This window comes from Pezoporus wallicus, unplaced genomic scaffold, assembly GCF_028554395.1.
Source record: "Pezoporus wallicus isolate ANWC-B61680 ecotype Strahan unplaced genomic scaffold, APGP_CSIRO_Pwel_v1 contig_3487, whole genome shotgun sequence".
NCBI lineage: Eukaryota > Metazoa > Chordata > Aves > Psittaciformes > Psittacidae > Pezoporus > Pezoporus wallicus.
Window position 1 is genome coordinate 1,744,186 of NW_026636018.1, and position 27,732 is coordinate 1,771,917.

The 27,732-nt window shown below is 41.7% G+C and overlaps 1 protein-coding gene across 3 annotated transcripts in view; it reads left to right on the top strand.

The window, feature by feature from the left end:
* Nucleotides 1–27,732, top strand: part of CRHR2 (corticotropin releasing hormone receptor 2) — a 152,476-nt gene that overhangs the window by 96,824 nt on the left and 27,920 nt on the right. For all 3 annotated transcript variants that reach the window (XM_057398949.1, XM_057398950.1, XM_057398951.1), the window contains 3 exons: nt 13,776–13,893; nt 18,250–18,403; nt 20,731–20,791. In XM_057398949.1, the coding sequence (XP_057254932.1) occupies nt 13,776–13,893; nt 18,250–18,403; nt 20,731–20,791 (333 nt within the window). The remainder of the gene's footprint in view (nt 1–13,775; nt 13,894–18,249; nt 18,404–20,730; nt 20,792–27,732) is intronic.

Below are 27,732 nucleotides of genomic sequence, written 5' to 3' on the forward strand. Positions count from 1 at the left end.
GCTGCGTTGATCTCCAACGCAGGATCTAGAGAGACTTCACGTGGCATTGTTAAATGCATCTACACTACTGTGAATCTCAGTTTATATGTTCTCATTAGTAAAGGTTTGAGCCATCCCTCAGGTGCACAGAGGTGGTTCCCGCTGGCAGGGCTCTCATTGTCCCACATAATCACATTCTCACACTAGTAAAGAAGAAATTTTCCAGAGGAGGAATCCTCCTATCAGTAATGCCAATCAAGCTGAAGGAGGAAAAAAAAAAACCAAGAAAAAAGATTCAAAAACTTCTTTTGACTCATATTTTTCCATTACTGTTGCTGATAATGCAGAAATCCAAATTGCTTTGTCCTGTGTTTTCCTTTGTTAGTGTGCCATTATACCAGCCTCTGAGGTGGAATAAGAGTCCTTTATAAAACTCCTGACTTGTGATTAAACGATGTGCTGGCAATAGACAGCAGTGACCTGACTGGATTCAATCAGAAGATGTTTTATTGGGGCAGTAGTGACTGGAGAAGTAGTATGGGAAGACAGGTATTTGTTCTGAGAAATATTTAAGTCCCTGCTGAGTTTTGTATCCAATAAGGGATGGTGCTGAAAGGAAGATAGGCTGAAGATTAAAAATAATTTGTCCTTCTGCAGGTTGCTGGATAAGGGAAGCTCATAAAGAAACAAATCCACAAACACTGCATAACATCTTTTGTCACTTGTGTGGTGGTAACAAAAGCAAATTCAGGTTTCAAGGGAAATTTTGCTTTCCTGGTAACATCTAAATTTACCTCTTTCTTCCCCACCGCATAGGTCTGAGGCAGTGTCCCCTTTATTGTTATTACAGCCAGATTTCCTGAATATCACACATTTTTTTTTCTCCCAAAAGACTGAAACGTTTTTTTCTTGAAACAACATAGGCACTTTAAAATTTATCCTCCACCCCTCCCCCAGCCTCCCAACCATCTCCAAGTGTTTAAGAGAGGAAGATCTACTTTCCTTTTTCCTCCCCTGTTCCAAACTCCTTTGAACTGCCTCTTAATCTTCAGTCTGGCATGCAGTTGGTGAGACTGTTGCTGCAGGGCCTCTGTTAGTAAGAATTGAAGAGTTTGAGTAAATGATTTTAAGAATCCTTTCAGAAGAGATGTAGAGCATCCATACAGAGCAGGTTTCATAGAGCAAAGTGATCTGATGCCTGTCAGCACCTAGCTACTGAGGATGTATCAATTGGGTAGGTGATTTGCAAAATTAGTACTAGTTTGCACTTAAAGGTCATGTGGTATCTGGTGCAATTAAAGCAGAGCAGAGTCCAGATCTAAAGCACAGTCTCCCCGTATGTGAATTCCTGTAGTGGAGCAAGAGTAAAAGGAGTAAGTCCCAGGCCACGGCATCAAATAAATTCATCAGTTCATGTCAGTGCTCCCCTTTTTCCCATCATCTTCTGGCTTTCCACCTAGTCTATTCCATCTACCACTTGGAATAGCAGTGTTAGGTAATAATTCAGGCACGTGGCATGTTTTAAACTTCATCATAAACGCCAGTAACTGCAGTGCGTATTTTTTGTGGATGCAATGGCTGCAGGCTTAGACATAGCACTCTGTCCCACCCTGAAATAGTCCATAGTAAAGTTCTCAAGGCAAGGCAGGAATGGAAACACCGGAGCTCTGTAAAGAAGCACCTATGCAAGGAGATGGTTATCTTTGAATACAAAACATCTGAAGTGCCTGAAAGCATGTGAAGTGTCTCATCTCACCAACTCTGATAAAGGACAGAAACACATTTTCTATTGATAAACCTTAGGCCAATGTCTTTGCTTCCCACTGACTTTACCCTCTCATCTCACATCTCAGTGCAAAACTCGCAGAGAAGAACAGAGCCCACATGAAGTCCTGAAATGACATCAGTAATAAGTGTGCCCAAAGAGCTATATTCTTAAAATGTGGGAAGTCTCATAAGCTTCATCTGAAATAGTGCTATTGTAGCCTAGCAATATGAAGGCTGAAAAGGAGTATTAGTGCTACCTATAAATACATCACTGTTGGATAAATATTAGAAACTGAAGAGCTACTTACAGTAAGGACAATGTCGGTGCAGGAGGAAATGGGTATAAGTAAGTGCTCTACGGATATACTTGTGAGTGGATATTAGTGGATGATTTCCAACCCACAAAGCAGAGGCATCCAGGAGCAATGTAACAGAGAAAAAATTCAACCTGGAGTTAATCTAGAGTTTCAGGAATTTATGAAGGGCTTTGACTCAATTATTTTCTTGACCTGAGTTTTGGAGAATCAGGAGGCCATTTCCTATCCTGTGCTTGAAATATTTTCCTATATAAATTTCTTTTATTGCCAAGATTTTAGCCATGAGGCAGTGTTTTTGGAGATGGACGTTCTCTTGTTTTAATTTGGGTAATAGAACTGTCCTGTGCAAGATTAGATCTATGTTGGCTGGCTAGCTAAAACTTGTCTGTGCTGTTTCCTCCTATTGATTATGATGGAATGTCTTTGGGGACAGTGGAGCAAGCCTTGCAATTTTTCCAACATTTCAGATGAAGGAAGAAAGCAAAGTTTGGTCTTTACAGTTTATATATGAATCTTGCATAGGTGTGCAATTTACTTGAAAATAGAACTTGTCCCGTGTAATCTCTGGGAAGGAGAATCAGAGAAGATGTTTTCAAGCCGAGATGTTTAGAGTTGCCCATGACAAATCCACTGATCCTATATAGCGTTTCCTGAATTCCTGGTCAAATACTCAAAAATAATGAAACATTTCATACTATGTTTTTGTGGAAATGAGGCCAAGAAGAGTGTGAACAGCGACATCAGTGCCCCAGACTTTCCTCCTTGGTTTATCTACACAGTATCTGTAAATGTAGATAATTTAATAAACATTGCTAATTGTATGATTGTATTAAGAGAAAAAAAAAAGAACAGCGAACCATAACCTCTGAATTGCCTAGCTGGTAATTTAAATTAATTTTCTTTCAGATACAAAAAATCCCCTATAATTTCTCAAGGGGATTATGAATGAGGACATGCTGTGCATCCTTACATTTCCCAAACAGTAGCTGCAACCCAGATCAACCAAGATCAGCTCTCAGTCTCTGGCTTCTGAAGTTCTAACTCTAATTTGTACAATCCAGCTGCAGTAACCACTTCATAGAAAACATTCAGCTTCCACAGTCCAGACTGATAACTACAACCTTTGTCAACAGGGCAATGTTTTAGATAAACCCCAGAGGGCTGTAGCCATGTACCATGCCCCTGCTACTCTGAAGTTAGTTGGTTATGTGGTACTAAACCTGAGATGCAAAGTAGCTTCTGCTAAAAAGATAACTTCACAGCCCTGTGTTCTGATTGGTTCAGAAATAGCTGACAGCTGACCTCTACTTAGTAAAGCAAATTAGAGCAGATTCCTAAATCTTTTTTCAACCAGCTAAACCATGATCTCATTCTGTACTAAATAATCTGCATCCGACTTTGCTGTCCCTGTGAAAAGAACAGAGGAATTTTCTCCGATGGAAGAGCTGATTGCACCCTCAAGGTTGGAGCCATGTTCTCAGACTGGAGTATCTAGTGACTACTTTTCAATTAGCCCATATTTAACCCCGTACTTCTCAGAGGCAATATTTATCTTTGTACACTGACTACGAATGAAGCACAGGATGGATCAGTGCCTTATAGTTATTCACACTGTTCATGGGTGGTTTGCAGAGAGCCGTTTTTGACCCCTATTCACTGTGCTACGCAGCCAGGCAGTGCTGGGCACAGAGAGTGAGCACACTCAGTCTGGTCCTGCCCTGGGGCTGTCCTGCTGCTGGTCTTGCTCTGTGCTGTGCTGGCTGCATGCTTCCAGTCCTAGAAGCATCAGCGCTTCGCGCCTTTGTGTCTAAAGCAGGCAGAATGCCCTGTGTCCTGGATTAAAGATTGGCTTGAAGGCAGCAGAAAGAAGCTTTTGAAAAGGCACAGATGTTTCCACAGTGGTTTTATTTTTAGGGTCTATGCACATCCTAACTCTAATGGAAGCTGCTGCTTCTCTTCTTCACCTGGGTATTTCACCTGTCCTTGTAATAAAGCTGTTATTCTTTTCCAGGCTTTCATTCTTACCCTGCAACTGTCCCTTCCATTTCCTGTGAGAATATTTATATTCCCTTAGGCAACTGCCACCAAGAGGCTCATTTTCCCTGCCAACCTCTCCAGCTGGTTTTCCCATCTGTAAGCATTAGGAATACCGAAATATGTGCACTGGTTGAACATGAGCATGGAGGGGAAACCATGAGGACCTCAGGGGACGCCTCTATGTAAATGAAGCAAATAGGCCTCGACAGGCACAAAGCCTGGGAAACAACTTGTTGTTAGGTGTTCTTCCCACTCTGTGCCATTTATGGCTTGTATATGGACTTTGCCTGCCCTTTAAAAGACATTTTTAAGTATTGTCCATGATTCTTCTTCCTGCTTTTTTCAACAGTCATGGAATGGGAAGGACTCCAGCAAAGTGTGCTCAGATTTCTCCTGCCACCTGTTTTCAGGCAGAGTTTGGGACAGCAGTCTTAATTGAACATCATTATTGGTGGAATACTACATGAACTAATAGAAGGTTTCTAAACTTTTTTATTAAAGATATGTTTTGCAGTTATTTCCACGCAAACGATTCAACTAATTCATCTAGCTTTCAACCATACTTGCACATTCTTGGGATTGCTAATGTTAATTGTTTGTGTCATGCTTTGAATCAGAAAATGATAGCTCTGCATATCCCAGAGGAAAAATTGGAAAAATACCACTGTATGGATAGAGCAAGGAAAAAAAAAAAAACCCAAACAGAAAGGATACTTAAAGTTTTACCAATGCTATTTTAGAAACCCTTTTATAAATCTCCATGTCTGAATCAGTGAGGCCACCTGTACAGAAATAATTGATAAGATTTTCTGCATTTTCAGATCTCATCATTTCCCAAGTCAAAAGAATGGATTTTCTAATTCTCTGCTTTCTGCATCCAACCACACAATTTAGGTCATTTGATAAAAATAATTAGCAGAGTGTCTTTTCTCTACCAGCAGTCAGAAGCTCTTTCTACCCTCTTCTAACACAGGCTGCAGTCACCAGCTGCAGGGTTCTGTTGGTTGGTTTTTTTCCATTTGCTGCTACTGTTCCTGTGGAAGCTGGGTTATGACACCCTGCACACGAAGCAGTTCAGGATGTCAGTGGTGTGATTTTGAGTCAGGGAATGACATTTGGGCTTGAAACATGGTCTGTTCTCAAATCAAATAAAGAGGTCATTATGTGTAATTTCCCACCATACACCTGGCTTTTGATTTAATAATTAGGAAGGCTGACGAGAAGTATGTTTGCTTTCACCTTAATTACTTGTTTGTGTCTAACCTGCTGCAGAGAGCTGAAGCTAGTGCTTTTGTGGAGCACTCTGTGTACTGTGAGTGCTCCCAGATCATCTTATCTGGTTTTGTCCAGCACAGAGACATACTCTGGGACTCTCAACTCACTGGAACACACACATTTTCCTGTACCATTGTCCCCAAATTTCTGTATATATAAAACATGGTATTTCATAACATAGTCTCTGAAAATATTCTGTCTTTTGCTGCACTCTTCTTTCCAAAGCCTCACATCATTAGCCTTGAAGCAAGTCACTGTACTAATACTTGTGTCTTTGCTGCTGCATGGATCTCCATCCCCTACCCCCACTGGGATAGCAGGCTGAAGGACTGCTAGCACATCGTCACTCAAACACTGGCATGCTGCCTCCAGACTTCTCTCTGGTGAGCCTTGTTTTATCCCTTTCCCCTTGAAATCTAGTTTAAAGCTCTTTCAGTTAGCTTTGTGCTTACTGTTCACAATGAACTCCTGTGCAAAGACCCCTTTGAGACCCTGTCTGTTACCAAAAGTCCTGGTGACATGTAAAGTGACCCCATGATCAAAACCCACAAGATTCTGCTGGTGGCACCAGGCTGGGAGCCAGGTATTGATCTTCTGGTTATTCCTGTTTCTTCCCTCATCATTCCCTGCAACTGAAAGGATCAGGGAGAACACTACTTGTGCTCCTGATCCCTTACCCAGTTGTCAGGGACATGAGGACACCTCTGCCAAACTAGGCAGAGTGGCACTGCAGCAGATCTCTTGTGCAACAGTCTGTCAGTCGAAACTCTTGTCTTGTTAGAAGTAGTTGTCTGGAGATTACTCAGTAGCAGGCAAAGCACGGGTACTTAAATCATGAAGAGCCGATAAACCCTTTCACTTACAGATGCTCCCAGTGGAAGTATCTTTTCTCCCTCCAAGTCAGAAATTGAAAGTCCTTCTTTTCTCACCTTTTCAAGGAAATAATTTTCCTTCTGCCCATTCCTATACTCAGTGTAAGATGCGCAGCTTGCATGTGCCTGTCTGACACTACTTGCTGTATTTCAGGGGGCTATTTCAGGCCCTGACCTTCTGTCAGGCACATCCAGAAGTGAAATTGCTGAATGAACTGTGCTACTTAAGGATACACTACCAATCACTCCTCCCAGTTTGCTCCCGCAGCCCATGGGACTAGCAGTTTCCTGCCATCCAGTTCTTGGCTCTTTCTGTCCCTCCTCCCTTTAATTCCCAAGGGACAGGAGGGAATGTAGTTGTTGGAAATTGTGTCCTCATCCAGCCCTTGGGAAGAGACAGGCAAGCAGAGAAGAAGAACCAACATCGACAAATGTATTTTGCCCTGACTAACAGCTTATGAGCTCTTCATTCCATCATTTTAGTAGAATACACCATGGCCTGACCCCCATGACCCTAAACCACAAAAGGAGTTCAGTGACTCCTGTGAGAAGTTGGGCCCACCAATGGAGTGATTTAATATGATTTTATGTGCATCATAAATATATGCATCAGGAATATTTTAAATCCCCTGACTGCCAGAAGAAAAGAGGTAAAGGCAAGAAACAACTAAAAGTCTACATCCCCTGTTGCCAATACTGTTTTACAGACTGTCTTTTACTGACCACCACTGGGGACTGGGTCACAGCCTACATGGCTCATTGGTCTGACAGAATATGGAAGTTCTTACGTCTTTATGTTGTGGCCTCAATCTTTAAGTCTGTTCTGGCTGAACTGCTACAGCCTCTTTTATTATTCCTTCCGTCCTTGGACCCATGCACCAGGGAGGAGTTAGTAGAAGAGTCCAGCCAGGCCCTTGACCAACACTTTAATCTGAAAAAGATCAGTGCAGGAAGCAAATACAGGAAAAGGCTTCTCAAAGGAAGCCCAGAGCTGCATTCCATGGTGTCTCGTGATGTGCAAGCCTTCAGGCTCTCTGGGATGGTGACTTGTGTTGCTGTTCTTGGAAGCTGGGCTACACTTGCAACATTTCATTCACATCAAGGGGTATAAAACAAGTAGAAATGTTACCTTACAAGAAGAAGAATATGAAACCTTCTATCATCTGATCTTTCAGTCTAAGGGGCTTCATATGGCTCTGGAACTCACAATGTCTTCCTAGCGATGCTGCAATCATGTCTGAAGTAGCATTTCACCACCCAGTCCCCTCATCTCCCATTTTTGCCTTCTCTCACGACTCTTTGCCCTCTTGAGAAGATAGGTCCCTGCTGACTGCTCTCTCATTTTCCTGATGTTGTCACTGCCACACTGTCCAAATTATGCTATTATCTCCCTACCAAAGTAAGAGTAGCTCATTTCTTAGCTTCTGAGTTGTGAGGGAATGCACTCATGCCAATCACTGTGACTGTAGGAAAGCTCAACTCGCTAACTTAAAATACAGCTCAATGTGTTTCAAATTCTACCTCCTGCCAGTTGCAATGTGATGCGAATTCCTTTTCAGTGCTGTTATTGCTGTTTCTAAAACATAGAATTGCTTATTTCTTCACTCCATAGAGTGAAGGCAATTATTCATCAAGGAGAAAGGAACTGTGGAGTTCATTGTCATAGAAAACTGTTATAAGTTTTCAAAAAGGGACAGGTCATTTTCACAAATAACGGGAGTACTGAAATCTAAATTAAGGCTGATCAATTTAACCTAGCTTCCACCTAGAGATGAGTGAGTATAACAAGGTTGGCTTTGTCCTTTCACCAGACATTATCTGTGCTGCAGGTCTCCTGTTACTCACTAGCTTTGTCACCCAGTCTGGGACATGTCCTTCATCCACTGTCAACCTCAGACTTCAGGCTGGCTACGCAGATAGACTTGATGCCCAGGGTAAGTTCTGAGCCCAGCAGAACAGTCTCATGTGAATAATGCCTGAAATGAAGGGACCCTCATCTCAGTCAGTACCCCTCTAGATGCTTTGCCCTTGCTAAATAACGGTAATAACAGTCACCAGCAATGCCTGTAGATAAGAACAGCTTTCTCGGGTGACTGGCAAGAGATCTTTCCCTTGTTACATCAACTGACTTAGCTGCAGTCCTCCGCTGCTGTGCCCTGCAGCCTCCACACAATATTAATCCTGCTGTTTCTCCCTCTCCGCTATGAACCTGACACAGTTATTTCTCAAGCTTTTCCTGCCCTTGGCTATGAATTGCATTACTGCCACAGTGATTTCTGTGCTAGTAGCACTTAGGAGACAGAAACAAACAGAAACCATGTGCTTTGGGCTCTCTACAAACAAAACCAAGCTCAGAGTCTCCAGTTTGGACTCTTACTAAAAGAAAAGGAAAGGGAAAACAAAGACAAAAAGCAATCCACCAACCCCTTCCCCCCTCCAAAAGTTAAAACCATTCTGTGCCTGGTGTCACATCACTGCCTGAGCCATTGAGAAACTCTACAGCGCTTTCAGACGTGTTTCTCAGCCTGACTATACTCATGTTTCCATTAAAACCCTAACTGCTATTAACACCAGCCGAGTAGCAGCCCAACCATCACAAAAACAAATCCTGCCCCTCACCTGTTTGTGCTGCTTTGCCAGGGCAGCAGTTTTTTGGGGAATGTGGCTAGGAAGAGACTGCAGCCAGGAAAGCAAATGCTTGCTCTACAACTCTATTAGCCCCAAAGATGTGAAGCTTTTTTAGCAGGTGAAAGCATCTACTTACCCTCCATGCCACACACAGAGTGTCTCAGAAAGAGAATGAGGCCATGGTACAAGGTTGCTGGTAGTCAAAGTATGGCTTTTGCTAAAGGTAGTGGAACATGGGAGCCATCCGTCCCTGTTTCGTGCTCAAAGCATCATTTGACAAGGCTTCAGGCTTCATTTTAGTAAATTCCAGCTGCTGATCACATTTATGCTTTAGTTACTTTTATACCAGAAACACATCTTCCATCAGCAGGGAGAATTTTGATCATAATTATCCGTGTAGCCTGGGAGTTCCCAACGCAGATCAAACCTTCTTGCTCTGGGTCCTGAACAAACATCACTAAAAGTTTGTCTCTGTCTCAAGCTTTTTGCAATCCAAATAAAAGCCAGTGGCTAGATGCAGATTGGTGGGCAAAGAAGACAAAATAGTATGAATGAAGTAGTAGTATGGAGGGCAAAGATCATGTAGCTAGTAGATGCTGAGTTTGTCTTTATATTTGTCGTGGTTTATAACAAGGGAACAGAATACAACACCTCACCACCCGCTGACCGATAACTCGCTCCCCAAGCCCGACCAAGCTCCGACCGATACCTCCTCCAACCCTGCAGTCTCCCAGCCCTTCCAGCTAACTCCCAGTTACATCCTGGGCATGACGTGCTGTGGTATGGAATAGCTCTTTGGTCAGTTTGGATCAGGTGTCCTGTCTCTGCTTCCTCCTGTCTTCGCCTCCCCCCTGGCAGAGCATGAGGCTCACAAAGTCCTTGGCCAAACCAAAACATCTCTATCAGCTCTGTTCCCGAGCCGAAAGTCAAAACACTGCACTGCACCAGCTACCAAGGAGGAGAAACATGACTGCTACTGCTGAACCCAGGACATTATCCACCCCTTATTCCATACCATTCACGTCATGCTCAGATCCCACATTTTCAATATACCATCACTCTTATCTCGGTGCACTCTTATCTTAGTGCATGGACCAGTCCCTATAAAGCTGCTGCGTCCATCTGGTCCATGTCAGGCTCCATCTCAGCAGGAGAGACTGTGTGCAGTGTTCACACTTGTGAATAACCTGGGCAATAGTGTCCATTGTTAAGTCCACCCCTCGATCATGAGTCCATCTCTGTGTTGCATCTCTGCTCTGATGGCCTGAAGTGCCATGGGCCCACCAGGCTTAAAATAATTCACTGTCCCCTTCAGCAGTTTCTGCAGCTTGTTGCTGGGGACTCCATACAGCTGCCTTCCATCTCCAATGCTTCCAAAGCACTGGAGGGGCCCAGTGGACTAGATACTTGTCTATACTGTCCCACACACCCTGCCACTCATGACTGTCCAGCCTTGGAGAAAACCTCTTGGTCCCCCTATATTGTCGTCTAACCCCAGACAAGACCCAAACCTGACTCTGCTTAACTTTTGAGATCAGACAAAATGGTTGTGGGTAGCACACAGTCTGTGTGTGTGCCAACATGCTGATCCCCATCACAATCAGCAGGCAGGTCCCAAGGATACCCAAAGGCCATTCAAAACCTTCAGAACTCTCAAACGATGCTGCTGTACTTGTCACTGGGGCTGGTGTAGCTGCTGTGCTTGCCGGCTCTCCCACCACCGGCTTCTCTTTTCCTGAGTCCAGCTCTTCCTCCTCTGCCTTGCTGGGAAGTGCTGCATGGTCTCCTGCACCCTCCTGGGGCTCGGCGGGCGGCTTCCGGGAAATGCTCTCGGCCGTCGCGGGGCTGGGCTCCTCCGCGGGGCTCGGCTCCTCCGCGGGGCTCGGCTCCTCCGCGGGGCTCGGCTCTTCCGCGGGGCTCGGCTCCTCCGCCTCCTTCTCCCGCTGCTCGGCAGCCGCCTCCTTCCTCTCCTCGACCGCCCCGAACTCCTCCACCGGCAGCCGACCCCTCGCGGCCTCCGGCCCCGCTCCCGCCGCCGCTTGGTGCCCGGGGCCGCTCTCCCGGGCCGGTTCGGCTGCCGCCGGCTCCCGGGGCCGCTCCCCCTCAGTTCCCCGCAGCCTCACGAAGATGGAGAGTAGGGTGAGGGCCAGGACGGTGAAGAGCAGCCGGACGGCCAGGTACAAGTCCACGGCCACGTCCGTCCCACCCTGCTGCTGGAGCCCAACGTGGGGCACGAGGGGTTGAGATAAGAACAGAGCTGATAGAGATGTTTTGGTTTGGCCAAGGACTTTGTGAGCTGAACCCAGGACAATATTCCAAGCACAGGATGACTAGGATCTTACTGGAAGGAAAAACTCTTTTTATGAACTGAACCCAAAACATGTTTGTTTGATCCTATTTGCCTCTGTAGCCAGTTCAATGTTCTGCTGTAAATCTTGAGGGAACAAGGTTTCCTCAAGCCAGATTTAGTGATGTTCATACGGGGTGATTAAACTACGTCTAAATGGAGGCATGAAACAAGGATTTTTTTTTCCCCACCCTTTTATCTTCTCACTGTTAAGAAATACATTCAGGTAGCAAATGTGCTGGATCCGTTTTGTTGTTAGAGCTCTCAGAAGCAATTAATTTCATGTCAGTAACTAGACTTTGACCTGAATTTCCTCAGTTTCTAGTCCCTTGCCTCCCTGTCCCAGTAGAAGCAGTGTTTCAAACTCCTTTCTTAATCTGCTAATCCGTAACCTAAAAGGAGTGAATAAAACATGTAGATGAAGAGCAGCCACAGGACATTTATGCGCAGTCGATCAGCAGAGAACGGACTTTAATAGCCTGTTTCAAAGTCTGTCTAGAGCCAGCTTGGTTCCTGGAGTTCAGCAGGAAAGGCTGTAGGTGTCGGTTGCCTTGTTTCTTTGACAGACTAATCGTGAACCTTTGCCTTTTGTTACCAGTGAAATTTTGAAAGTGAGACATGTCTCTGACATGTTCCCTGGTTACAAAGGTCACACCGAGAGCAATGCTTTTGGTCTTTGTGGCTTAAATAAAAGGGAATGGATCTGAGCAGTCGAAGATTTGTTTTCCAAATTGATTCCAGTCATGAGTCACTGTGGTTCTGAAAACGAAATGCCAGTTTCATACCTTGAACTGGGGTTGTTAAACACAGAGGCTATTTAACATTGACTTAGTAGGGTTATATCTCTGAGAATCTTTCTGTAAGTTGCAGTATCTCATATGTGGGAGGTCTTCTACTTGTTTGTTGGGTTTTTTTTTCTGAGTTGCTGTGAAGTGTTTGAGAGATTTGTGAGGCTGAAGGACATAACAGAATTGCTTCTGTCCCTAAGATTGACTAATCAAGTCCTAGGAAAAGGGAAATAAGTGTTTCATCATAGCAAAATAGTGTTTATTATTAAGAAGGCTGGTTTGATGGGCATGAAGAACGCCTGAGGCAACAGTGAAGTCGGTTGCTGGGTTGTACTTTCCCTTTTTGCTGCCACTGGGACAAGCTACAGTCAGTTACAGCTGAGCAGGTTTGAGAACACCATTTTCTATGTTTGCCCCATTTTATTTGACAGCTCAATTTGCAAGGAGACAGACTGATATGGAAAATGCAGAATGCTAACTTGATGATCCCAGAAAACGCACTGGCTGCGTGAACCCCTGTGGAAGTGATTTTAATAGCTGGAATGTTTTAGCTGAGAAAAGATCATTTAGTTGAAGACTCTGTAACTGCAAAACTGCAGCTTGGCGTTTGCCTTCTTTTACCATTTCCCAAAGAATGAGAAGACAAATGTTTTTGCTTTAAATGACTGGATCTGCAATGAGTAACTCTCTGTCTGGCTTCACTGAGACTTTGGTTGCTGGCATCAGCACCATGCACTGGCTGCCTCCTGGAACTTTTTTCAGCAGCAAGTGCTATGTAAGATATCCCATCTTTTGTTTTAAAGCAGCATGTCCCAACTTACTGTAGGTCATATTTTACATTGTGTTCTTATTTTACATTGCATCTGAATGGAGGCTGGGAAGGGATCAAAACCGGACACGGATATTTTCTGGTGAAGGAGAATATGCAGCTCTACCTTATTTAAGAAAGCTTGGTACAACCAACTGAGCCCTGGACTGAAAACGAGGCAGTCCATGCTCTCCTATTGCATTAACGGGTCTGAAAACTTTGAAGTCCAAACAGGCGAACCTGTTCAAGAGGCTGATCAAATGTAAATTCAGTTTTAGCACTCCAGTGCGGATATTTATCGCCAAATCTCCTTTGTGAGCAATGCAACAGACTATACTCCAGTCTGATTGTTTAAGGTCTTACCAGTTTTAGTTGTTCTAGGGATGAAGCAGAGAGGAGAAAAAATAATAACCAAGGATGAAATGACCATTTGAATATTTGAGTCTTTACAGTACATTCTGTTTCACTTGATTAAGTATTTTCAATGGGAGCTCCTCATGTTATCAAGAAAAACTGTTTTATGCAGGTTTTTTGCAAAACTTATGCTGTGATTTCTGTAAGAAAGATATGTAGCGAGGAGAAGTGGCACAGATTTGGGCATTCTTCTGTTGCTGCTTTATATTTATGTCATTTATTTGTGTTGTGAGTACACTGCAAAATCCAAGCTTTGGCTTTGGCACTGGCTGTGCAATTTATCCTGAGAGCCAGAGAATGGGATCAGACCCAGATATGCTTGCCTAGTAAAGACATAACTGCAGACAACCTCAAACACTGTTACTGATGACCCATTGGACCCATGAACCTCCTGTCTCATAGCATAAGGGAAGTTGTGGAAGGGGATAAACCATGAGGAATTTTGCAAATGAACAGAATTAGCTTGTTCATTTTATATAGTCATTAATGTGTATGTGTATATATTGACTATATATGTTGATTTAAATGTATTTCCCTGTTTAGGAGTATCAGATGCCTGCGGAATATTATCCACTGGAACTTGATCACCACATTCATCTTGAGGAATGTGATGTGGTTTCTGCTTCAAATGATAGATCACAACATACATGAAAGCAATGAAGTAAGTGCTTGGAGTAGTATGTCTGGCATGTAGTTTAGGAACTGGCAGGGATGCTGAATTTATTAAACTGATAGAAATATTACAAAGGACACACATGAATATCCTCAGACTGGCTTTCATGTAATTTCAAAAATTAGAAAAAGGGAAGAAAATTAGGCTTAGATTTGCTAAATTTTTATTTATCTCCTCATTACATTGTCTCATACGTTAATATATATGTGTACATATATAGAATATATATATCATTACATTAATATATATGTGTGTATATATATTTTATATATATGTATCATTACATTAATATCAAAGGTTGTTTGATTTGGGTTTTTTTTTTAATAAAAATCCTGCCCCAAAGTGGGAACTCTTATTTTCATTGTCCATAGATACTTTCCAAATTTATGTACTGTAAGACACAATATTGTTCAAGACACTAAATTTGGTGTTTCTTGAACATTCTTGTCAGATCATCTTGCAGTGATGTACACCTGTGTAGTTAAAGCATTAATGCCAGAGGGCAACATCTCCGTGAGCAGAAATAATTGATCTGGCTCTGAGTCAGCTACTTTGATGACAGTGGGCACCCTACTGCCTAGAGTCAGTGGGACTTCTAAGAAAATAAGAAATAGAGCCTGAAACAGTCCAATTTTTGCTTGTTGATATCTTTAAAGGTTTGGTTTTTTTCACAAAATTCCATTTCCCTTCTTCACTTTTGTGCTGGTCTTGAGGATGAAGTTCTGTGCTATGGACTGCATCCAGCAGCAATCCTTGTCACTGAAAGGGAGTGCTCATTCCTCCAGAGATCCAAATGCTTCATTCCAGCTCCTGCTGCTTCTTTTGCATTAGCTCTGTTCCTTTTGCTCATCCCTTGGGGAGGACTGAATTCTCAGAGACTGAATTCACAACACTGATGGAGTGCTAACCTAGCTGACAAAAAAAGCAAGGAGGACCTTTCTGCTTGCATAGCTATATAAGTCAGCTTTCTGCTGCTTGATTGAGAGAGACAGTTCAAGGGACCAGACAGATATGCTCAATAAAAAAATAGAAGTCTGAAGGGGGCAAGAAGTGGCATGTCTTCTTTGCATGGCATTGAGTATTCTAGGGAAAGTGAGCATGTCACCATACTCCCATTTCTCTTACTCTCCGTGTTATTTCTTGTTCACTCAAGTAACTCCCAATTGCAAATGATTGTCTAAGGAAGGACATTGAATCAGTCCCTGTGCAAGTACTCTAATGCCTTTCCCTGTTTCCCAGCAGCCCCAATAATACAAGGGTTTTGGTGTGGATTTAAAGCTTTTTTCTTCTTTATTTTCATGGTGAATAAACCCACATTTCCTTGGCAAGTCATCTTTTTTGATAGTCCATTGGCAAGGTTTTTTTCTGTTCTTTTTCCCTTGTAATGTTCTTATAGCACAGTATTCTCCTTTTAGGGCTACCTCCTGATAATAACCTTCATGATCAAGAAGAAAGTGCACTACAAGCATACATGCACATCCATACACACACGCACCCCCTTCATGCTGTCTTTGGAAAGCAGGTCAATTAAAGTGCCTAGAGATTATGAGCTGGGTCTGTAGCTGATATCAGTCGTGGCTCCACTCATGTAGGAGCTGGTCCTGCAGAAATTGAAAACCACCCCAGGAGCCAGGATATTCATTCATTTTAATGTTGGCTGGGCACTTGTCATCCTTGGTTAATTTTTCAATTTTGACATCTGAACTTTAATCCCACACTTCAGGAAAACAAATAGAAAAGTCATTAGTATCCAGACAAGGAAGAAGTCTATGCATAACTCTGTATTATGATTCAATCAGATGCTCCTTTGAGAAGATGTAGCTTCTATTAATTCATTGTTCACTTTGTCTTTCTGACATTTTCAGACCACAGAAGATGGTGGCATATGAGCTTTATTGTTGACAGTTTTATGCTGTGTGATTAACTCTCATGACAATACTGCAAATCTTAATACAATTTTTTACAGTTATTTAAGAAAAATCCCACAGTTAGAGTCAGGCATTCAAATGCCTTTTAAAACGTGACCGTCACAAAGTGCCAAGAAAAATATAAACCTGGAAGTATAAGGAAAGATCCTCACATGCTTCAATTTTCGTTAACACATTTTTTCTCTGCAGAAGACTGCAGTCATTTTGGGAAAGTGCTTTATAAAAGATTTGTGATAAATTTGTTATGTTCTTCTTGTGGTTCACGTCAGAAAAAAAGTAACACCACCAAAATCAGTGGGAGAAACATCATTTATGCTAGCTAATGATGTGAACTCTTCTGTGCTGATCAGCAGAGATTAAATAATACAGCTACAGAAGCATCAAGGACTTAATGTAGAAACATTTTGCATGAAGTTATAGTGCTTATAATAATAAATCAAGAAGGGGAATTGCTGAATATGTCTGGAGTAATGGTGGATACATGTGGGGATCAAGAATCCTTTGTGAAATAAATGAAAAGGTATAAATTAATGAGTTCTACTAATTTAGTTTATTATTCAATAATAATAAATCCACAATTCCAAATGGAATTGCTCAAAATTCATTTTGTTCTGGTTTCCTACGGAAACGATGCAGAGGGAAATCTCACCACCATTATGTGTACCTTCCTGTATTTGTCCCAGTATCTTCCCAATCCAGTGTCCAGTTCCACTCAGTTCTGACACAGGAACAACAGTCTCAGATATAATTAGTTTTTACAATTCTTGTGAAAACGGGCACTGTGGAGAGGACAAAAACCGTGTAAGTAAGTGTTGCAAATGAGGGAGAGAGGGGAACAAGAGTCTAGACATTATAACAGAGAATTTACACTAGATTGAGGCTGCAGGGAAAGATTTAATTCATGCTTATACCTTCAAAAAATTGAGACTTAGAGTCTTTGAAAAGCCTAGTCTTGCTAGTTTGGGAGTCAGTCAGGAATGGAGCCAAAATATTTGTTAAGTGTTAGCCAAAACTAGAGGTGGTTTTTTTTTTGATTGTGGCTTTACTTCCCTTTGCTCAAAGCTGAAAAGAGAAAAAAAATAAATTAAGTTGGTCTAAACAAAATTTTGAAAAAAAAATGTTTCATCTTCTTCTTTTTTTGTTTGTTTTAATCCTATCTTAAAGATGAAGCCAAGCTAAATTTCAAATCCTAATGAAATAATACAGAAATGAAAGCTTTAATACATCCGAAAGACTTATTCTGTTTATTTCAGCTCCACAAACAGAAATGATGAGAACTTGTGAATGGGCTATCAATTTGTAACTGTGTTTGTTGTCCAGTAAATTCTTAGTCCACAGAATTGTCCTGGGTTTGATAGTGCATCTGCTGCTCTGTTGACTGCCTAGAGATCATCAATACCTCATGCAATTGAAGTCTGAAATAAATTAACTGAGGGTCAAAAGTTTCAAATACTTTAATAGAGTTAATTAAAAGGCTGGAGAATGGTGAAACCAAAATGGCATCAATGATACCAGCTAACATAGGTAATTAATGTCATGCTTTAGGGAATATGCTGAATGCCTGCTTGGTCAGAAATAAATTTCCCCAGACTTCTGTGTGTAGCAGTATGGAAATTACCACCAGCAGTTACTTGTGATTTATTGATGTGATGTTACCATCTGCTTCTGTACAGCTATTTGTGTATTCCACAGCTGTGCTCTCACTGCACACAGACATTAGGAGAAAATGCCTTTACTGATATATTGAGCCTCACCAAAAATTCTTTCTGAAGTTACAGCAAAATTCAGAGGTGGTGTGTGTAGTGATGTGACTCACAGACTGAAGCACTAATGACAGGAATAGAGGGGATAAAGCAGCTGATAAAAGCATATCTTTAATTTAAAATATCTTTTTTCTAATTGTCATTGGTGCTCCTTCCCTTCAGTGGAAATGAAGGAAGACTCCGACATTAACTGCTATCTTCTAGTTTCTTTGAATTGCTCAGCAGGTGGGTTATGTTGCCCAAGATACGCTTAGACTCTTCCATCATCTCAAGATACAGCCCTAGGTTATGGCTTCACCTCTCTGAGAGATTATCTGTAGTCAAATGGCCTGCCTCCTCCTTTCTAAAAAGCTGCTTCTTAAACTTCTTGCAGACTTCTGGTGTGGAAGTGCCATAAGGCACATTGTCTTTACAGACATGCTTAGGTATAGGAGATCCTGCATGTTGTGGTCAAAGACAAGCCTCAGCAGAGTCACAGACATAGCTGTGAGTTTCTGACAGCACCTAAGATATTGTGATTCCAAGTCACAGGTATAAATCTGCATCCCATGAATGAATTCCACCATTGATTTTTTTAAGGGAATAGCAATGTATAGAATCTTCTGTATGTTCTCACCATGATTTTAAAATATTATATTGTGTTTCCTTTCCAGCCCTGGTGTCGATGTATTACCACTGTCTACAATTATTTTGTGGTGACCAACTTTTTCTGGATGTTTGTGGAAGGCTGCTACTTACACACTGCTATAGTGATGACTTACTCCACAGACAAGCTACGGAAATGGGTCTTTCTCTTCATAGGATGGTGTAAGTGACTTGTGTGTTTGAAATGGTGTTACGTGGTACCTGGCATTGAAGTAATAAAGAGAAGAGCAGCAAGAATAAACTTTAAAAATCCAACTGGGGTGAAATCTGACATTCAGACCTAACTTTCCCAGAACAACATGAGATCAGAGTTAGTTCTTCACTAAGCTAATAGGTTATTGCTGGATTTATCTTCTTCATTTAGGTCCTCAGGCACCTGGTGTTAAAGAAAGAGAGCTCTGAGGGCTCAGCATTTTGTGAATGAAATAGTTCATACCATGTCCCTTTCATTTTGGTCAGCAAAGCAGTGATCATAGCACAGCATGAGACAGAAAAATACTGTCTGTGCCCTGTGGACCACTCAGTCTCAAGAGACACTTCTAAGTGAGGAGCTGACTAGAAGAGAAGCCTAATTATCTTCCAGTCAAACTTCACAGCTGTCTTTTGGACTGCTGAGCAATTTGTTCCTAGAAAACAGCCTTTAACAAAGTCACGCGTAATCTTTGTACAATCCTTGTGGCTACTCAAAGACAGAAAAATAGCTCATTCCATGCCCTGTAACCAGTTCTACTGTGTTGGCCTGAGCCAGAGCAAAGGCTGCTCCTTTTCCCTAGCTGCATCAACATAACCTGCACCACCCTGCTATCCTGCTGAAAAGGACGTAGGGCTTGCAGTGGATGCAGGCTGAATATAAATCATCAGTGCCTTCTCATCATGAATGCAGTAAAACACATACTGGGCTGCCTTAGAACTCTGGCCAGAAGATTGAGAGAAATTACTAGTACTTCCTACTGAGGTTTGCTGAGGCTGCCTTTTGAATAGTGTGGCCAGGTTTGGGTCTGTTAAATCAAAAGGGATGAGATTATCCAGTAGAAGTCTGTCAGTATGATCAAGGATCTAGAGGACATGACCTGTGAAATGAGGCTGAAGGAGCTGAGCTTGTTTAGTCACACAAAGATTAAGTTCGGGAGGGATCTGTTAGTAGCAATAATGATTTGAAAGATAACTACAAGATGATGGAGCCAAATTCTTCTTGGTAATACCACAAATTGCCGGTTGGGAGGTTCCAATTGAATATTAAGAAAACAGAAGATTTATCAAAAGCTAGTACAACACTGGAACAGATGACTTATGAGCTGTGGAATCTCTGACCCTGGAGGTGTTGAAAATTCAGCAAGACTAAGCCCTGGCTGAGGTGGGCTGGTGTTGATAGTTCTCCTTTGAGCAGGAGATTGGAATGGATACATTCAGAGGTCTTTCCAGACATGTCCGTGTTTTGAACTTGGCCAGGAGAGGTTTTGCAAGAAAAGCCCTGGGCGGGCAGCTTTTTTGCTTGAATCTGAGGTCAAACAATACCAGTGAATTTGGCAGTTCTTTTCTGTTGAACGGAGAAACATGGAAAAAAGTCACAAATATTTTCTTTTCTAAAAGCAGAATGCTATTTTGTTCAGAAATGCCCCCTCCTCTCAGAGCTGAGCAGAAGTAATTGAATCGCAGTTCTGAAGGCAGAAATTATTTTAAAACAATGTATGTCATTTAATCCAGAATCATATAGGATGAAAGAGGAGTTGTAGAAGAAAGAAAATGTTTATGTGGGGAATTGATCAAATTTTTTTCCCAATATTTTTCAATTCTCTCACCAAACTCGAAAATGTTGTTCACACAGTACTCAGAGACCCCCTGACTGGTTTGGTCCCTAGTATTTTCCCTCCATACCTCTCTCAGAACCCTCTGGGTTTCTGATGGCTAATTTTAGGAGTGGTGTGAGCTGAATATATGTTTCCTCTCACCTTTTTGGGTGCTTTCTGTCTCTGCTTTTGCCTTCCCGTACACAATCCTTTAATCATCATCATTCTCAAATCCTGTTTCATAGGGAAGACTCAACTCAAAAAAAATGTTGAAAATTTTGAAAATGTGCTTCTTCCAAAGATCCAAATGAGTTTACAAGCTTCTTGCAGCCTGGGACATAAATATCTAACCTCCAAGTAGTCTTTAATGTTTTGCTATAGCAACTGCAAGAAAACCAAAGGAACCACAGTTGCCTTAAAGTCAACCAGAATTGTTCTGATCTCTTACAGAGGTATACATGTGTGTTTCTTAATATTTTTATTAACTGTTCTTACTCTACCAGATGTTGAGATGATCTTTTTTTATTTTTAAGAGGCCTTAGCAATTGTGTTGTCTCAAGGATACCAAGATAAGATCACTTGTATTTAGAGTCTTCACGTGCCTTAACCAAGATTTCCTCACACAAATCTGAAACTACTTTGGTACCATCCATCCGTCCATCCATATACATGTGATTAACTCCTGATTTTTTGCTTCTGCAGGTATTCCTTGCCCAATCATCATTGCCTGGGCCATTGGCAAGCTATATTATGAAAATGAACAGTAAGTGATGTTAACATTTGTGTTTATGTACCTCTCTAAATGGATTAAGAAATGCCTACAGGCTGAACTGGTAATTTAGAAATGAGGCTGATTGATAGGCAAGAGGAAAGGTCAAATCACCTCCATTCAAGCCCAGAACATGTCAAATTTCAGAGTACTACTTGAGTCAACTCCTGAAAATACCTTCCCCAAATATCCTTATCTAAGCCCTGAAGCTATCATTTCATACTGCTATAGATGATTAACAGTCATAGTAATATCCTTCAATGGGAATTTTGCTTGAATAAGACCTTGATAAAAACTACAGTTGAGCGCTTAAGGATTTAGCCTTCTGGGTATATAGAATTCAGTTGACAGTCTGCCAGGAATAATCTTATGGCTGGAATTTTCACGTTTCTGTTTCTGGCTTTTCCAATTAGAAGCAGTTAGTGCATGACATTGAAAAATATGGGAGATAAACAGGCATCTGTGTTTTGGGAATGTTTCCCTCAAACATCAATACTGGTCAGATGTACTTTCCAAGTATAAGCTTAGCTTCTACTTTTCAGCTAGTTAGTGTCTGGATCAATGCCTGTTGTCTGTTACAGCTCCCTCCCCTAATATTAAAAAAAATATCTTTTCTCCATGAACCTGTTTTTCAAATGACCACACTGTTTGTCTGTCTGTATCACATCTGATTAAATGTAAGCATCTACCTTGTAGGTGTCTGCATCTCTACTAGTCTGCTGTGTCTTATAATCAATGATGGTCAGTGAAAACAGTAAATGCAGTCTGGGTGCATTTCGTCTCATCTGGAAGGAGGTGTCCAAAGTAGGTTGGATGGATTAGGCTTACATGCACTATTTCTCCTGTCTACAAGGGAGATGGATAGGATGACAGGCTGAGCTTTGAGCATCTGTAGTATAGGCATGAGAGGAATTTTACTCTGCACTATGAAGTTCCTCCTCTCTGACCCCCACAAACTTTTGAACACTTGACCAATCTCTCTTCTCTCGTTTTAATGGTACTTTGAAGGTGATAATCTAATTCCCAGGAGTTATACATATTGGCAATCAAAGAGGCTTCCCTTCACTGAAGGAAAAGTTTTCCGTGATTCCATCCCTCACTACAGTAATCATGCAGGAGAATTCATACCATAGTTTCAAAATGACCAGGAAAACTTCAGTTGGAACTTGTTTCAAGGGTGTCCAAGTCAATCAGGCCTGAAACATGACCTCAGATCACCAGATTTTACTGATTTGTGAGCTCACAGACCTTCTTGTTTCTGGATGGGTAAAGAATCACAGCATTCTGGGTCTGCTTCATGGTCAGGTTCCATGTAGTTTTTACCTTGCACAAGCCAGGGCAGCATGGCACCTGTCTCATTCTGCTGAAGAAGGACTTTAGACCTCAAGAAACAGAGCTGAAGGAATTAGCTTAAGCAGCACAAACCAAAATAACTAAAACCTGTGTTTTGAACACTGGAGAGGCAAAACACCACATGCTTTAATAATGGCAATGCACATTAAACATTCCTGTTGTGAATGTGTTCAACACCAAGGTTTGAACACCTGATTTTGGAAGACTGTTCATCAATCCTAGAAGAAATAATGGAAACTAGGACCCCTGACAGAAACATGCCACAACATAAAATCATAGAATACTTAAGGTTGGAAAGGACCTTAAGATCATCTTAAGTTCCAACCATCCCTGCCACAGGCAGAGACACCACGCGCTCTGTGATCACACTGCACACAAGATGGCCAGATGGAGAAATCACTACAGCATCTGTACCTGTGCGTTCTTTCACCACCTTTGTACACCTGCAGAGTGAATGTGAAGGGATCTCACCTTGATGTATCATAGAAGAAAAACATGATATGTTTATGTAGGTACATGTGCTACCTCTCACCAGCAAAGGTGTAGCTGGCCCAGCCCCTTCACAACAAAAGAAGGGTACAAAATACAGTCATCAGGGCAAGAAAGACAAAATTATCCTATTTCATATGCAGAATATCTAGGCTGTTCATGTTGAATTTCTAGGCTCAGCTCTCGTCCTTGGGTGGATTATCAAATGGAGCTTGTGCTTTTAAATCCGTGTCATGGACAAACTCATGCACTCTTAATTCATACACAAAATTTGCCTAATATGCTTACTGATAAAGGAAGTGCCAGGTTACTCTTGATAAAATCAGACAATTAGACCTGATGTCTTGGGGTGTTTTCACCTTTCTGTCTTTAATGCTGACGTTTGCCTTGGAGTGAAATCTTCACACGCATCCTCGCTGCATATCATAGCTGCTCTAAACGTATTGTGCATTGAGAAAGTCCTTACAGCTTCAGGAGTGCAATTCCTTTGATCTAGCACATGCATCTAGACAGATAGGCAGAGCTCTTTTAAAAGAAGAGCTAATAGGGGCATTAAGCTGTAAGGCAAAGGCTATAAAATGAATTCTGCTTTTCATATTTGTAGTAATACTTTATGCAAGGGAGACTCGGTAAAATAAATGAACCAAAGCAAAACAAGAAATTAATAATTTGTTGAGGGCCTGTCAGTTGTCATAAATATTCAGTCATCTTCTTGAGCGTTAAAGCATGTAATAAATCAGAGAGCCCCTGCTCACTGACTCCTGGCCTGAGGAAAGGAGAGGATTCTGTTAAACATTCAAACTGAAGCACATGTAGGAATACATTTCTGGTACATGTGTGTGAGATGTTCACCTGTGTGTATTTAATTTACTTAACAGTCTGTTCTCCTCTGAAGTCCATCAGCCATTGAGACAGTTTACACTAAATTTGGGGGCATTTACAGAACACTTTCTCTGTGCTGGGATGATATAGAAATCATGCTTTTAATTTGAATTCTTCAAGAGTGTGCAAATATAGACAAATGAGAGAAAACTGAGCCCTGGCTTTGAGAAGCAATAGCTTAGGATACTAGAGAACCTCTCATCTGAGGAGAAGCTGAGAGGGTTGTGAGTGTTCAGCCTGGAGAGGAGAAGGCTCAGAATATTCTTATGAATTTTATAAATAGCTTACAGGAGGATATGAAGAGGGTGGAGCCAGACTCTTCTCAGTGGTGCCCAGTGACAGGACAAGAGGTGGTGGCACAAACTGGAATACTTGAAATTCCATCTGAACATCAAGAAAGACCCTTTTACTGTGAGGGTGGTAGAATGATGGAAGAAGTTGTTGGGAGAACTCTTGGGGTCTCTATCCTTGGAACTGCTCCAAAGCCAGCTGGGCACAGCTCTGAGCAGCCTGCTTCAGGTGACTCTGACTAGGCAATCTCCAGAGGTCCTGCCAACCTCAGCTGTTCCATGAAAACATGCTGCTCTCCCCAGGCAGCCTATCTTAAAGCTCCACTTATCTTGGCCACTGTGGAAATCGTGTATTCCCCCATGAGGTTAGACCTAGCAAACTGGACACATGCAGAAAACATACCCTCTCCTGCACCTTCCAGGACTGTTTGGATATCCTAGTGGACAGCCCAAAAATCGGGACAAAATGGGAAACTCCTTCATCTGAGTATGCATTTCAAGTGTAACTTAAGTTGTTTGGAGGTTGAACTGGGGTTCTAGTTATGTAAGTGGCAGTCATTTAAAAACTCAAAATAGTATACAGGAAGAATGTTTAGAAAATGCTTCAACCAGATTCTTAGTATTTTTCATTTTTGTCCTTACTAGAGACCATGTTCTGCATAGTGAGGCAAAATACAATCAGTACTGTGGCAAATATCCTCCCTGGGTTTTGCAGCTCTTTCACAAAATCTGACAACTCTGAAAAAGCAGTACTGTAACGTCTCAATTGTTAAAAATTATTGTAGTAATTTCATTGATGGACAGTTGGTAAGGGGAAGAACATTAGTAAGATCTAATTAACACTAATGATAAAACCAGTGATGGCTTTTGTATATAAAGAAGTATCCGAGAACCATGAAGAATATTAATTAATGCTTTTCAGTAGGAGTGTTTACGTATCTTAATCTAATCAGAACTGTCTTCCTAATTGTCCTCTTCAATATTCATGGCGTGTTTGTTTATTCTTTCAGAGGTAAAAAAAAAAGGAAAAAAAAAAGGTGTTTATTTTGCACAGGTTGAATTAAAATTCTGATACACTAAGTAATTTTCAGTGGATTTTGGTTTTAGAGAAATACACAGGGCTGATTCCATTGCAGAAATAATGTCTTCTGTTGGATTTAAAGTATGAGTTAAAACGACAGGCAGAAGATTTTGCAGTGTCTCAACTAAAGTCCCAGGCTGATCAGCTAGATTGTAAATATGGACTACAGCTAATCAAATGCAGGCGTCTGTAATGTCAGTGGCAAATATTGGTCCTCCCACCCTTACTCACCTGATTTAAGGGGTCTATTAGAAACATTTAGATTACAATGTAACAGATCTGTTTTATAGCCTAATGAGCTGAACACTGTCCTAGAAAAGCTGCCCTTTTTTCTCCACTAACTACAAAAGGAATCTGGAGCATCCAGGTCCTCAGTAGGTAACTTGTAGAAGTCTGCCTTTGGCCACAACCTTGTTGTTTCAGATTGTGTGTTTATACACGATGCTTCACTCAATGCAACCTTGGTCTAATACGGAGCATCAGATAATAAATGCCAGCATTTTGCTCTCCAGTATTGTCTTACAGTTAAACAATATTTGAATTCCAAAGAGCAGTGAGTAGCCTTTGCCTTGGAACATCATGTGTGCTCTCCCAGCTCAGTTCCAAATTCTGTGCTGACATTTTCTAGGCCACTAATTCTGACACATGCCTCGGTCTGCTTCTTATTAGTCCCTCTGATAGATTCCTCTGCTAGAACAGCCAGCTTCCCAGAAACTTCTAATAGCTCTTGGTTCTCTGCATTTCAGGCACTATATAACAGTTCTCCCAAAATGCCCTTCAAAAGCCTCTCTCAAATGTACATCCTGCAAGTTCTGGAGAGCTGTGTTTCCTGCTTTGGCACATCCTGTAACTCATTCATCTTCATATCTTTCCATCTGCATAACAAAAAAAAAAAAAACAAAAAATCAGTTTCATTCATTTAAGGCTGCCCTCAGGGTTCTTCTTCGATGATAACTTGGCTGGAGGAAGTACTTTATTCCATCTTGCCCTCATCATGAAATTTTGGAAGATTAGTTGCAAAACTGCCAATTTACACTAATTTGCTGTCAGTGCACCAGGGAATACAGACATGTCTATATTCATAAAATATTCAAAGCTCTCTCATTCATTTGGAATTTAAAAGATGTAGAAATTGAACCAAGAAAAGGCAAACAACTGTGTGGTACTGAGTTGTGTTCCTAAATGCTTGCTGCATATCTCGACATTTCCATATAGTCAGTGCAGTAAGAGCATTTTGCAATGGGCAAACAGCTTCTTTTTGGTTTTAGCAAGCAACCTTGGAGGAAGGCATTATGTGGTTCAAAAGAATTCCACATGAACCATAGCTTTCCTTATCTCAGTTTATTTGCCTTGAACTCATGTGGTCATGTCTTACAGACTGCAATCTCTTTGAGGCAATAAGTATTATTTCTTGCATGCTTGTAAAACTGTAAATCTGCACCTGTCTCCATGGTCTCCTTGGTGCAGGAATTACCCTTGGTTTCATGTCTCCAATGCCACTAAGCTTGTCTTTTGTCACAAGGTGAACACAGGGAAAGCATAACTTTTCCTATGTAGACTTGTTATGTGGTATCCACACAAGGGAAAAAAACTCTCAGATCCTTGAACTCCAAATTCCACTTCCTACAGGATCTGCAGCTCAGCTACATAAACCTTAAGGCATTATGATAGCAAAATTGTATCTGCTTGGTGGAACCAGGATCCAGGCCATGTGGCTATGACTCTTATATTCAATTAGCTGTGCCTGGAATTGTTACTGAGGCTGGAGTCCAAATAGCATGGAGTAGTTCCATACATATTATTAAACCCTCTTGGCCTCCAAATCAGGGTAGCTGCAGTATGTGGACCATTGGGAATGTCCTCTGGCTCATGCTAGCTCCAGATTCGTTCTCCAGGAATAGTTTTAGAGTTGGCTATTGCTTGGCCTGGGCCAAAAATGCACCAAGGAAAAATATAGTAGTTTGAATGATTGAGTTCAGACCTGAGGCCAGTTTCTGATTCATTTACTGACATAAGTATACTGACATAAGAAAGCTGGGGCTGTTCAGCCTGGAGAAGAGAAGGCTGCATGGAGACCTCATAGCAGCCTTCCAGTATCTGAAGGGGGCCTATAGGGATGCTGGGGAGGGACTCTTCATTAGGGACTGTAGTGATAGGACAAGGGGCAAAACTTAAACAGGGGAAGTTTAGATTGGATATAAGGAGAAAATTCTTTCCTGTTAGGGTGGTGAGGCACTGGAAGGGGTTACCCACGGAGGTTGTGAATGCTCCATCCCTGGCAGTGTTCAAACCCAGGTTGGACAGAGCCTTGGGTGAGATGGTTTAGTGTGAGGTGTCCCTGCCCATGGCAGGGGGGTTGGAATTAGATGACCTTAAGGTCCTTTCCAGCCCTAACTATTCTATGGTTCTAAGTATGACTTATTACTCTCAGTTAAGAGAATGAAGGGAACAACAGAATGGGTTGCTGCAATATCATAAGTTTAGTCTGTTGTATTACACAGCTGGGAGAAAAACACCTGTCATTAGTGGAAGTGAAAGCCAAGCCAGCACTCAGTCACTTATGACACATGCAGGCTCTGATAGTTTGAGGGCTTTCAGTTACCTGTGGTTTCACTTCACCTTAGTTGATTTCCCTTTGGTGATGTTGGATCTGGTTTTTGCTAGCTTCAGATGATGTCTCTGTACTATATGCTGGATTTGGTAGTCACCAGCTTGGTTCAAAGCCAAGCCAGTACCTTATTTAGACAGCATTTCCATGCAACTTGAGACATATTTGCTTTAGGTAACAGCCCTTAATTTGTGGAATTGAAATGTCTCTGGCCACTGCAATAAATAACAGA